The sequence below is a fragment of the Hemibagrus wyckioides genome, linkage group LG06 (assembly GCF_019097595.1).
Source record: "Hemibagrus wyckioides isolate EC202008001 linkage group LG06, SWU_Hwy_1.0, whole genome shotgun sequence".
NCBI lineage: Eukaryota > Metazoa > Chordata > Actinopteri > Siluriformes > Bagridae > Hemibagrus > Hemibagrus wyckioides.
Window position 1 is genome coordinate 12567583 of NC_080715.1, and position 13776 is coordinate 12581358.

Consider the following 13776-nt stretch of genomic DNA (forward strand, 5'->3'; position numbering starts at 1 on the left):
ATGTTGTCAGTTTATGAAATGTTCATTTTACTCAAACACATACGTATAAATTGCCAAACTAGACAAACCTATTTTGTAGTGGTCTCAGTTTGATAATAAATGTCATTTTCCAGAAACTCAAGCCTGTGCACTGAGTGACTCCGGAATTAAAAACAAAGCAAACAAAAAAAATAATTGAGTGACATTATAAGTATTTTGCGTTCTTTTAAATTATTCAACCTCACCAAAATGCCCCAAAAGCATACCCCATACACATACCCCTACAACCCGAAAAAAACAACAAATAAAAATAAAAATAAATAAAGTAACAGGACGCGGCAGAAGAAGATGTACTTCCTCTTTCGTCCAGACGTTAGCAGTAGTGCTGTAGGTGATATGGAACAAACCCGCCATCACAACCGAAGAAGAAAATGCCCGTTGTTAGCTTGTTTGCCTCAAGCTAAGGTGTCGCGAAAAACATAAACAAAACCCTAATTTTATGTGGATCCGGTCATTTTGGCATTCAGCTAAGGTAATAACTGCAGCAGGGTATTGTGAGGCGTCCAGTGAGTAAGCCAGGTAACGTTGATTGCGACGTAGTAGTCAGTTAGCTACCAGTGCTTGATATAAAGGTGGATTACTTGTAAGTAACCTCAAATGGCTAGCTAGCTAACTGTTCTTTTACCTTCTCTTTTACTCCAGGTTGAGGTTTATCGTGAAAGACGGCAGACGTGTTCACCTGAAAGATCTTCATAAACTTTACTCCGGATTACATCCTCGGGGATTCATAATGTTCATGAACTAAGCGATAGACAGTTACACTTGAGATTAAAATCTAGCCCTGCACTTTAGAATACAGTCAGGATATATGTGTTCATTTGTCCAGAATGAATCCTAATAATGTCTTTGGTAGACAGCAAGGTGCTTTCCAGACACCCAGTAATGTCAGTCAGAGTAGTGGCCTGTTCCAGTCACTATGTCAGCAGGGTGGCACGGCACCTAACATTGGCTTTGGGCAGAAGACACCATTTGGCCAACCTTCAGCTTTTAGCCAACCATCAGTTTTTGCTCAAGGGTCTGCACAAACATCTGTTTTTGGCCAAACATCATCATTTGGTCAGTCAACCTCTTTTGGTCAAAGTGGTGGGTTAGGACAGTCGTCTTCGTTCTCCTCCACTTCTCAAGCACCGGCTTTCGGACAGCCAGCTTTGAGTCAGACAACACTTGGATTTGGAGCACCTCCTTCTTCAACTGGACAGAGTCAGACTCCAGCATTTGGTCAAGTGCAGGCATTTGGCCAGACTTCTGGATTCGGTCAGACTGCTGGATTTGGACAAACCACATCTGGATTTGGCATTTCCTCCAGTAACTCGCAACTGCCTAGTAATTCCATCAGCACCGGAGGATCTCAGCCATCTTTTGGACAGCCATCTGCATTTGCTACCACCAGCTCTGCTGTTAGTGGTCAGAGCAACACACAGACTAGTGCGTATGGGACAAAATTTAACTTTAAGCCTCCAAATGAAAATGTCTTCAAACCTATATTTAGTGTGAGTCCAGTACCTCCCAGTGTCCAACCTGTTCCAGCTCCTCAGCCTTTTGGTGTATCTAAGCCAGTCACATGTGGTTCAGACAGCAGTAATTCTGGTAGTTCTGGTGTTTCTATTTTCACCAGTGTAAAACCAAGCACTCTAGGGTTCAGTTTCTCCCAGCCCGGAGCAGTACCTTCTGCCTCGGTTACAAGTGCTAACATGCCTCAGAGTACAGGTGGCATGACTGGTGCAAACACTCTCCAGTTCACATTTTCTCAACCTGCCAATCCCTCAGGCAGCAGCAGCATTGCCACTGCTGCTCAATCCACCAGCATTTCCAGCAGTCCTGCATTTAGTTTCTCTGCAAAAGTTGTTCAGCCCCAGACAGTTTTTGGCCAACCTTCATTTGCGTTTAGTGGTTCAAAGCCTGAAGAGAGTCCAGAAATGAGAAATGAAGAGAGCTCAGCAGATGCAGCTCTTGGAAGTCTTGGGAAGGGCATAAAACGTAAAGAAGAGCCCAATGATCCGAATGCTAGTCAGGTCAAAAGTTCCAAAGTTGAGGATGTGCAAGGTGAATCTGTAGGCCCTAGACATCCATCCAAGCGGCCCATTAATAGAAGTAGAGGAGCTGCAGGTGGACTGTTTAAGAATGCACTGAGTGGACTAATGAGGGCATCAGTCAACAAGAAAGAAGAGCGAACCATTGACAGGGCTGCTGTGGAGAGACCAGATCCCCCAGTTCCAGATGTGGATGTTCCACTTACTCCACCCAGACCTCTGGCTCCCATAAGACATGTTCTGGAAAAAGGAGAGAAGCCAGGTAATGCTTCGTTTTGTATTTGTATCTCTCTTGATCAAGCCAGTTTTCCAGCGTATAAGTTGAGGTGCTATCTGAACCCTAGTCGTGCCAGCACTTCTTCCAGAGTTAAAATTAGTCTGTTTATATCTTTGCAGCTTCTGAGCCTGAAGTAGCGACAAGTACCCCATCTCGAAGAGCTGAACGTGGGGAGAGCACTGATAGCCTGTCTAGTCTCTCTCCTTCTGAATTCACTGTCATACAGTGCAAGGGAATCCCACCCAACCTCAACAAGAAAGACCTAGTCAAAAAACATTTTGGCCGCTTCGGGAAAATGCAACGAGTGTTCTGCAGACCTGAAAAAAATCTTGTCATTGTCCATTACTATGATCATGTAAGTTCTGTTATAATCAAATGCATTTGAATATTCATATCAAACATGCATATAACATTTAAATGTATACAGCATTATGGGCTATCAGTTTGTAATGCTAGTATTCACTTCTCTTACAGGCATCTGCATCAATGGCAAAAAAGAAGGGGAAGATTTTCCAGGGGACTGAAATCCAGATATTTTGGCAAAGAAAGAAACAAAGTCAGTACATTATCTGTGTTTGGTAGCTCAATTTGCTGATTTCATTACATGATTACATGAAAGAGTCCTTTTCATTTTATGAATATTCTATAATTCTGAAATCTGTAAAATTGAAATAATAATCTATTCAGACCCGGGCACAAAAAAGAGAGAGCAACCTTCAGAGGTCACGGACGTGGTTAGTGCAGGAGATGTGTCAAGGCCAGAGAGCTCTCAGCTTACCACATTGAGAAAGCCAGTTCCCAGACCTCCTGCTGTCAGCACTACACTTGTTAAGGGGTAAACACTCAAATTATCTTGTTGTTAGAGTATTCTTGAAATATTTGTATAGTTTTGTGTGAATTTGATACCAACAGCCCAGTCAAATTAACATTAATAATAATAAAAATAATATTTCTAATGAACCTGCAAAGCTGCATACACAACTTACTATTCACCGAGTTCTCACTTAGAACTCCCCTAGTTTTGTTTTTAACAATTTTATCTAGCTTGTCTTAGTTTGACCTTTACATAAAGCTTGCTTTCTTGCTCCTGCCTTGTGACATATCCACTGGCTCTTGTTGTTTTTTGTTTAGTTTTTTTTTTTTTTTTTTTTTTTTTAAGTTGAAGTATGCTTTTTCTTCATTCAGATCTCCTGTCAAGAAATCCTCTGTAGCTAAAACCCTCCAGTTTGATAGTGACCCCCAACAGGATGTGGGCTCAGAAGGTCAGAGTACAGATCGACCAGTGATCATCATGCCATCAGCGCTTCAGCCTCTGATTGGTCAAATAGCTGAAACAGCAGAAGAAAAGTACCGCCTTCTTGAGCAGAGAGACAAGATTCTTCGCCAGTGTAAATATATGTTCTTATTCACCTGCATGCCTTTTCTGTTTTACATGCAACTAAAGGGTTTTTGTTTTGTTTTTTTAAGTGAGGTCAAAGAGAACTGACTTGGACATGTCCAAAGTGTTCGTGGGCACATGTCCGGATATGTGCCCAGAGAAGGAGCGCTACATGAGAGAAACTCGTAACCAACTCAGCGTTTTTGAACTTGTTCCTGATACAGAAAAGGTTTCTCCTCAGATCATTTTTCCAGTCGAGTTATAAAATACTTAGCTCCTATTATGATATTTTAAATCACTCTCCTCGGGTTAAACGTCTTCATGAACACTGTACTATCAAGTTGGCAGTTAGTTTGTTTAAGCCAACATAGGACATCCTGAAACATGGCCATAACATGGTGCCATAACAGAGAAGATAGGAACACTTTATTTATAATTTCATCGATTGAATTGAATCTGTTCTGCTTTACAGGTGGACCACTCTGCTGCCATTAAAGAATACAGCAGGTCATCTGCTGACCAGGAGGAGCCTCTCCCGCATGAGCTACGGCCTCTGCCAGTGCTTACCATGACAATGCACTATCTGGTCACTCAGATAATGGACCAGGGCGAGGGTAACTACCGAGATTGGTACGATTTTGTCTGGAACAGAACCAGAGGAATTCGCAAGGTCTGCTTCACTGCTTATATATCTACATATGTATATACAAATGTATTTCATATATGTGTATATATAAAATTTGTGGTGGTATTAAAAGCTGTACTCTAGACATGTCTTTGTCATGTGTCTTCGCAGGATATTACACAGCAGCACCTCTGTGACCCGATGACTGTATCTCTAATAGAGAAATGCGCTCGCTTCCACATCCACTGTGCTCACCATCTCTGCCAGGAACCTATGATGTCCTTCGATGCAAAAATTAATAATGAGAACATGACAAAGTGCCTCCAGAGTTTGAAAGAGATGTACCAGGACCTGGCTACCAAAAATGTGTACTGCCCCAATGAGGCAGAGTTTCGCCAGTACAGTGTTCTGCTCAAACTCAATGATGGTGATATTCTTCGGTAGGCTTCTAGATAGATTAATTAAATGTATTACAGTTAAACTAAGGCTTGATGTCATTTTGTTTCCGTAATAGTTGGACAAATGTATTTTGGTCATACTTTGTATGATGCGTATAATATGATGATATAACCAAATTTGTTTTTGTTGTTTTTCCTGAAAGTGAGGTTCAGCAATTTCGCAAAGAGGTCCGGGATTCTGTGGAGGTGAAGTTTGCAGTCCAAGCTTTTGCAGCCCATAACAGCAACAACTTTGTCAGATTCTTCAAACTGGTGAAAGCAGCATCCTATCTTTCTGGTTGCATTCTCCACAGATACTTTAACCAAGTGAGTGCTGTTTAAACAAATAAGTTGTATGCTAATAAGTGAACTGTCAAGTATTTAGAGTATTTTACAAATACTATGTTGGCAATTAAAAGGATAAGAAAGACTGAAGAAATGATTCAATAAAAGAACATCCTCATGATGTAAAAGTTGTATCAAGATGAATGAATTTTGATTCCAGGTGTAGAAAATTCTCAGACTAAATTGTTACCTCTTACTGTGAGTAAGATTGCATGAATTTTGTTTGATATATCTGCTAGTGATGGTGAAAGAAAATTGTAATGTATTCCTTTCAGGTTTTTAATATTTTATGGACAAAATGAGTATTGGGGATATTTTATTTAATTAGAAAAAAAATCAGAAATCACCGTATCACTGCCAGCATAACCATAGAAAGATGGTGTCTAATATTGTCTACAAGCTTTTCTTCATCTTGGGGTTTTCATTCCAACCAAACAGGAGCAACACTTAGTAGTTGATCAAAATGAACTGGTGTAATCAGGTGTGATTCCTGATAGGTTGGGTAAAAACTTGCAGCACCCACCCTCAGACAAGACGATCTCTTGGATTCACTTACGGTTGATTTATTTGTAATTTTATTTTATTATTTTAGGTAAGATGTGCTGCACTGAAAGCCTTGAATATAGCCTACACAGTGGGTTCTCAGAGGTCCACCACTTTCCCTGTGGAGGACTTGGTCCGAATGCTTATGTTTCGCAATGCTTCTGAAGCCACAGACTTTCTGCAGCTTTATGGGCTTAACGTTGCTGATGGGTAATGACCTCTATATTCTTAACATTTTCCTTCCTGTCTGGGAAGATTTAACAATTTAGCATGTGCTCTTAGTTTTGAAGTTTAATTTAAATTTCCATGTACATGTGGCGATGCAAGTGTTTTAGACAGATGGATTTTCTTTGTGTAATTTCTCTAGCATGGTTGAGCTGAGCCGTACTGCCTACCAGGAGCCGGATTTACCCATTCCTCCTAAGAGGTCAGTTGACATTGAGAAGAAGAAGAGTGTGCTGGTTGGGGAGATTGTGAATGGAGGCCCACTGCCCAATCCACCACAGCACACACCAGTCTGCAGCTTTGACTCAAGCAATAAATACAGGGGAGATTTAGCTTCCTTGGAGTCATTGCCTGCTGCCCAAAAAGGTAAGTTAGCCTATCATGTTGTAGTAATCAAACAGTGATCTTGTATTGAATCAAGGTTACTTTGATGAAAACCTGTCATATTTACTCCTAAAGAAGCATAAAAGCTTGCTTCTGCATTCACTACTTACTGATAGATATTAAAGAATTGTTATAAGAAGTGATAAAACCTTCATATAAAAGATTTGAAAATATTTTTTTCTCTGTAACCCATCTATGTGTCTAGGATTTTTTGTTCTCTACAAATACATAGTGCATTTGCATACAGGATGCTCTAGGATATGTAATGTGGATGATAACCTATTGCCAGACATTTAATGAGCATATTAGATGTTCATTTTTTTGCACATGATTACTGAAAGGCAAAGCTCCCAAATTTGTACATTATATAATGAATGCATGTTAAGTCTAACACCATGTCTGTAGCCATATGACTTTACAGAGTGGGTTAATTACCTTCTCTCATATTCTGAAGTAAAACCCCTGGTTGAACTGGATCCAAGACCTCAGCTCAAACCCAAATTGCTGTCAGAGCCAAGGTTGTTTATGGAGACCCCTGCAGCAGTGGACGTAGCCCAGCATGAAGACACACAGGAGACTGGAGAGTCCGCACAACATATTGTACCAGTGCTCCCAGTAAACCCCCAGCTCATGTTCCAGCCCATTGCTCAACCTATTGCTCAGCCCCAGCCTGTCAAACCTCCCTCTCCAAAGAGAGAACCAGCCTACTCAGACCAGGTGAGGTCAGGTGATGAGGTTTCAGGATCCTTTCAACCAGTTATTATACTAAAAAGATTTTATTAATAAATGCATGTATATTTAAACAGTCATCAGCATCATTATGTACTTTTTGCAGGATTTAATGGCTGAAGTGGAGTCTGTGGTGGAGGAGGTCTTGACGGATGAAGTCTTAGACATAGCTAAAGCTGGGGCTCAGTACGTCTCTGCAGCTCTCAGGTGGGTACACTTTTGGCCACAAATGTCTTAAATATATTCCAGTCATAAATGACAGGTGGATTTGGATTTATTGGCAGTATTGATACCTGATTCCCAATGAGTTACTTTAAACTAATGTGCATTTGATTAGACATTGCGATATGTTAGTACCCTTTTACACTCTTTTGCTTGTCTACAGTGTGAGTGAGAGTGAGGTTCAGACAATCATCAGTGACATTGTGGCTCAGATGCTCAGAGAAGTGTCTACATCAGAGATCAAGGCTGAGACGGAGCGAATCGCTGAGGAGAAACGCAAGCTGGAGGAAGACAGGTGTGTGTATTGCCATTTCTTCTCTTTGATTTAAAGTCTAATGGAATTGAATTGCTATAAAACACATAACTCCTAAGCATGGACTCATAACATTATTAAAACATTTTTATAGATGCCCAACATGTATACCATTTTTTACTGATGCCATATAGCGCATACTACTTGCCAGCTTCTGTACCTATTGTTTTTTATTCCAGGAGGAGAAAGGAACGAGAGGCTTTCCTGGACAAGCTGAGCTCAGAGCTGTGTGCTGAAATCAGCGAGGAGGTCCTTGCCCACTGCACCCGGGAAATGGCTGATATGGAAATAAAGTTGGTCTAAACATGTTAATTTGATATTAGATAATAGAACTGATAGTATTTTGCTTTTCAAAATGGTCAACATTCTGTAATAACACACCATATGGCCAAAAGTTTGTGGACATCTGACCAGCACATGCATATTGTGGGTCTTCTCCAAACGGTTGCCACAAAGTTGGAAGCAAACAATTGTATAGAATATCCTTGTATGATGTAGCATAACAATTTCCCTTCAGTGAAATTAAAAGGCCCAAACATTTTCCAGCATGACGATGCCACTGTGCACAAAGCGAGGTCCATAAGACATAGATTGCCAAGGTTGAAGTGGATGAAATCGAACAGACTTCAACCAAAGTTAACACATTTCGGATGAACTAGATTGCTGACTGCACCTATGGAATAGTGGAGCATATTATAGCATTCATCATGTTCAAATATGGATGTAATGGCCAGGTGTCCACAAAATTTTGGCCATATACTCTACTTTTCTTTGTGTGAAATTTGTTCATGTAACATACAAATTTTAATCCTACAGACTTGCACTGAAGGAGAAGGCTGCATGTGTTGCTCGATGCACAGAGGAGGTGTGTAACAGCTTAGTGGAGGAGACACTGGATAAGGAGATTGAATGCCTGGTCAGAGAGGTGGTGAATGCACAGTTACGGCAGATACGCAAGTTTATTAAGAGGTGTGTAATATACTGTTGTATCAGTCAATATGACATGACTGGTTTTGTATCAAGAAAATTCAGATAATTATGTGTGTGGGTCCTCATGTGTTTAGGTGGCGTGATGTGGTAGCAGTACGTAGACAGTTGAAGAGGCAGATGCGTGGATTCCCAGCAGCCCCATGCTGTGTTGATCCTCGTTTCAAGCTGAAAGCTTTGGTCCCAAGTGCTCCATCCTTCCCATCTATGGACACACTTGCTCGAGGTCTCATCAACCTGGGCAATGCAGGAAACATGGTAGTGTCCTGCACAAGGTAACCTTACCATTTCTATCATAAGGCTTGCAAATGTTTAGGTTAGTTTTGTAACTATTAACCACATTGTAATTCTAACTAATGACAGGTTACTAAAAACGAGGAATGACACCATTCGCCAAATGCGAGTAGAATACTATTACAGTTTGCTTTTAAGGTAAGAACCTGTGCTAGGGTACATGTATCAAAAATAATTGCAGACTGATTTTAAAGGTAATCAGACTGATCAATACTTTGTTTTTGTTTTTTTTATTACTTCAGTGAGCGTGTGTGGTCTCCTCTCGACCTGCCGACTCTGGTGGCTGAAAGCACCCCTAATCCACCTGACCGAATCTTCTGGAAAGCCACTCTTCTGTTACCCAGTGACCAGGACAGTAACATGAGCAGGTAAGAGACACTATGTAGCAGCTATTGTTTTTTTTAACCCTGGCACATTGGAGTTCAAAGCAGTATATAGAAAAATGTTTAAAATGCTTTTGTTCTTTAATGACTTTCCTTTAGCACACTGACCAAATGGCTGGAAGTTAAGCTTGGTGGTGGAGAGAGGCTAGAAGAAGGCATGGAAGACTCAGAAGGGCAACTCAAAACTCTGGTCATCAGTAACAGCTTGAGAGATGTTGAACAAAAGACCCACAAAGTTCACATCTGCATAAAGGTGACATCTATCATATGAAACCAGTGTATCTTTGTCTGTTAATTTTAGTTTTCTATAAACTAGTAAATGGCACAAGCATTCAACTAATACTTTACTTGGTATGCAACCAATTTTTCAGTGAATTGTGTATTTGTACTTCCAAAAAGATTTTTCAGTTATAATGGGAATCCATAGTGCAGCGTAGCTGCTTGTATACCACGTTGTTAAACATGTATTAAAGTAATAACAATAATAAGCATTATTATGATGATGATGATTATTATTATTATTATTATTATAGTTTTAAAGAGAAACTGTGTCTACAGGTAAGCCATGGGCCTCTGAGCGAGGAGGGGCAGAGCCTGCTGGAGGAGCAGAATCAGCTCCTTGGTACCAGCTCCCTGATGATGCTACTGCCCCCTCTACCCTGCACTGGGCTTGATGAGGAGGACGTACCCCTTCTCTCTGCCCTCCTCCAGCTAAAGCAGGTTCAGCAGGCCAGCGGTTGGCACACTGCACTGCCCCTGGTACTGCTCATACCTGACCAGCTTGAAGGAGCAGTTAGTGACCAGAAGTTAGAAGAAGGTATACAACGACTGAAGCTGAAATAGAATCACCTTGTTTTCTAAGCTTGTAATGCCTATTATTATTTTATCATTTTTTGATCAATTTCAAATGGAGTTATCACTTTCATTTTACAGTACTTATGTTGAAGACATTAGTTCAAGATGGGCTTATATCAGAATACATCTTTATCCATCTCTCGGGGAGCGTGACTGATCTGCAAGGATCCAAGCAGGTCAGTGTCTATTACACTACTACTAATCCTGTTTAACACATTCATAATGAAAAATCAAAATATATTGTTGCTTTAAAACTAAAGCTTGAATTATTATATATAGATACATTCTGTGGAGAAGTTTCTTTCTTTCTGTCTTTCTAATGGTTTTTCTTTCTTTCTAATGTTTTTTTCTTTTTCTTTTTAGCTTAGTGAAGCAGTGCGCTGGCTGATTGCTCACTCTCCAGCCTCTACAGTCCTCTCCTCTCAGCCTCTGCTCCAGTTTGTAGAAGGAGGGTTGTGTCGCGAATTTCACAGCAGGTTCCTTCATGACAAGCAGGAGAGGGTACAGGCAGCTCTGCCATCCCAGGAACCAGAGGTTGTCATCCAACTATATAACAGCGTGCTAGTCTATCTGGCAGATGTGGTCAGCTCCGAGAGGCTCATTGGAATCTCCTGGCCCCCACCCGAATTCTCTTTGCCTGAGAACAGAAAGCTTGTGCCACATCTAGACTGGAATTCCCCACAGCACCTGGACTGGATGAAAAGAGCAATACTCAGCCTGCAGATCCCCGAGTGGAAATGTCCCCCTCATAGTGGTATGTTTGTTAAAAAATTTGTAGAATTTATAGATTCCTTGTAAAACTGAAAGCACAATATTGTATCAACTCTGTATGGTGCGTTCTTTGGGGCATAAATATGTGTTTTGAAATAATACACAGTATAACAAGTATATAACAGTATAACAAGTATTTCTCTTTCATCAGCTCCATGGCCCCATTTGTGCACATCCATATTTGAGTATGTGTCCCAGATCCCCAGCTCTGTCCAAAGCCAGCCTCTCCTCATGTCACATCTAGAGCACCTGCTAGCAAGAGTACGTGCTCAACACCTGCAGCAGTGTGACAGGATTTCCTCTAATCACATACCCTGGGATGACATTTTGATCCTCTGCATAGAACATCGACTGAAAGATTGGCACATAGCAGAGAGTCCAGTAGCGGCAGGTGAGGACCCTGAGTAACATGTACTGTAATGCAGTTTGAAAATAGACCGAATTGCTCTTTTAAATGTACATTTTCAGAGCTGTTTACCCTGTCAAGGTGTACCATGTCTTTCTGTCTGTTATAGATGCTTTCACTGACAAAGGAGAGATTTTGGTGTATTATTACAAAGAGCAGCTTAAAGGTTTTCTTCCTCCTGAGAGTTGGGTAGCGGCAGTGAAAAGCACTCACACGGAGAAAAGGCAGAACACAGTACGGTAAGTATCTGAGAGAAGGGAGGCACAGAATAACGTCCTCCATTTAACTACCAAGAGCATTAAAACCCCCACACTTTCAACTTTCTACTTTTACTTTCAGTATTATTTTAAATCCTAATATATATCAAGATGTCATGAGTGTATAATCTCTAGCTGTTAATTCTGCATAGTCAAAAGGAAGTCATTCTCTCCATAGGGAGAATCTTTTCTGCCATATTGCCCCATGTTTAACACATGAATTACATTCTCTAATATACAGTGGGCTTAAATCATTTGTACAAAATTAACTTGTTTTCTCTCAGGTCCAATCTGCGCTCCACACTCCCTCTGACCCCAGCACGGTTCCCCAGACAGAGACTGTTCCAGAGTCAGATGGAGACAGAGGAAAAGCCGTCTGTTTTAGACATCTCCCACACTCCTTCACCTCAGGAGCTGCTGCCCCAACGACTGCTCTCCGGCATTCAACAAGAGAAGGCTCAAAGTCAGAGGTTAGTTATTTTTATTCTAGATAAATTAAATGGAAATTACGAGAAGATACATTTACAAATGGTTTTATGAACATTTAGAAATGGTTGATGTCCAACGTTTGGATAAAAGCAATGATATTTCTGTTGTATGTTCAGGTTTGAAGAACAGCTGCAGCAGTGGTTAGCTCTGGAACCTCTGGACTCTGTCTCCATACCTCTGTTTGTGCCTTCCACACTGCTATCCATGCCTGAGATTCTTGTTCCCAAACAGTGCCCCAGAGCATCCGCTCCCTCCAGAATACAGGTGCTTAGCTTTGTTTTGCTTCCTTATTATTGCCCTTACTGCAGTACCTAGCCTTCTGTGTTGTTGGAGACTCTCCATCATCCATTTTTAGTTTTAGTCACCACAAATTGATATAACATTTAATTAAAGTTCATTTTGGAATAGTCTTCCATGCACTGTAGTTTCATAAAACAGTCAAAATTCCTTGTTTAATTGGCATCACGGACATTATCAAAATTTCAAATCAAATTAAAATTTTATTGGTCACATACATAATCGTACACAGTATGATAGGCAGTGAAATGCTTACACAACTGTTTTGACCCTTGAAAAGGAAAAAGGAACAAGGTCGGAAAAAAAGACGAGGATAAAATGTAAAATATAAAAACTACAATTTTTCAGAGTAGGTAAAAAAATAAAATATAAATAAATACAGAATATGTACATAAAATATAGAATATGTATAAAAAAATTATTAGCTCTCATCTGTTATTTCCTCTCTCGTTTATTTATTTATTTTACATTTCCTTCATCAATAATCAGTGTAACGTCATAAATGTTCATTTTGAACCAGTATTCTGTATACTATTGTTTAATATTCCTTGCATAATCAGTGTCACTGACTTTATGAACCATGCATATTAAAAAGAAAACACCGTTACAGTAGTCCCTATTTATTTTGTGTGGTGTTGCATGTAAATTGTACCCCATAGCACAGTATCCTACTTTTCTTTTCTTTCCTTTTTCTTTTTTACATAATCTGTCTGTTTTAGGAACCACAAACAGAAGACCCTGCTGAGGTGCCTTCCACTTACAGTAGAAGGGGAACTGTGTCTCTAACCCAACGACTGAAAGAGCTCAATAGACTGGTATTAGCAAACCGGGAAGAGGAGCTGGCCTGCAATCTCAAACTAAACAGCCTACTGGAAATTGTCGAAGACTGATCAAAACTCTCCTGCTATTTTTATAACACTGGTTCTGCATGATTGGTCAATATTTGTTACATACTGATAACGTATTGTGTTTGAAGGTTCTGTCAGGGTTTGAGAACGATTGGAAGATCTTTATAATACTATAGATCCTTATAATGCAATGAATTGAAAGTATTAGACCCCCCCCCCCTTTTTCTTTCTTTTATAAATATGGTGTATTTTTGTTTTTACACACCATTCATTTCAAGAAATCTTTAATAAAATAAACATCTGAAATGTCCAGATCCTGGTAATGACCCTGGCATGATTGTGTATAAACATTTGTGTGAATCTAAGCTATGTTTGTTTGTGCTGGTGATGTAAAATACTGTTCATTGCTATGATTAAAGCATCATTTTGAGATTTAGGGAATGTATTTTTGCATTTAAACATATTGAAATAAAGTCGTTTTAACATGTTTTGCTGATTCCCAGTGTTTGTGTGTATTTTCTGTATGATTGTTTTGGCTTTACCTTTAGATACAGCTGTGTGTCGATGTAAATAAAAAAAAAATTGAATACCACGCCCATTTCCCCGCCTTTGATGATTATGATTGGCTGATCAGTCCTCTGG

General features: G+C 40.1%; 1 protein-coding gene across 2 annotated transcripts; it reads left to right on the forward strand.

Moving 5' to 3' along the window:
• The first annotated feature begins 374 nt into the window (after positions 1–374).
• Positions 375–13367, forward strand: mcm3ap (minichromosome maintenance complex component 3 associated protein). 2 transcript variants are annotated; one of them, XM_058392829.1, is made up of 29 exons: positions 375–511; positions 682–2331; positions 2466–2701; positions 2821–2902; positions 3034–3181; positions 3532–3734; positions 3814–3953; positions 4197–4394; positions 4521–4789; positions 4951–5113; positions 5724–5884; positions 6042–6265; positions 6738–7000; positions 7119–7219; positions 7398–7529; positions 7727–7840; positions 8364–8516; positions 8612–8809; positions 8898–8966; positions 9071–9196; positions 9311–9464; positions 9770–10028; positions 10145–10242; positions 10430–10820; positions 10989–11228; positions 11353–11482; positions 11785–11970; positions 12106–12253; positions 13006–13367. In XM_058392829.1, exons 2-29 carry the CDS (start codon positions 867–869, stop codon positions 13174–13176), a joined length of 6222 nt encoding a protein of 2073 aa, XP_058248812.1. In that variant the 5' UTR covers positions 375–511; positions 682–866; the 3' UTR covers positions 13177–13367. The 2 variants fall into 2 exon arrangements, with proteins under 2 accessions (XP_058248812.1, XP_058248810.1); XM_058392827.1 differs by having other exon boundaries at positions 389–558.
• The last annotated feature ends 409 nt before the right edge of the window (positions 13368–13776 follow it).

Coding starts and splice junctions, on each gene's coding strand:
- mcm3ap (XM_058392829.1), top strand. CDS start 867: ATGAATCCTAATAATGTCTTTGGTAGACAGCAAGGTGCTTTCCAGACA. Junction 3,182..3,531: donor AGCACTACACTTGTTAAGGG/GTAAACACTCAA, acceptor TTCTTCATTCAG/ATCTCCTGTCAAGAAATCCT. Junction 6,266..6,737: donor ATTGCCTGCTGCCCAAAAAG/GTAAGTTAGCCT, acceptor CATATTCTGAAG/TAAAACCCCTGGTTGAACTG.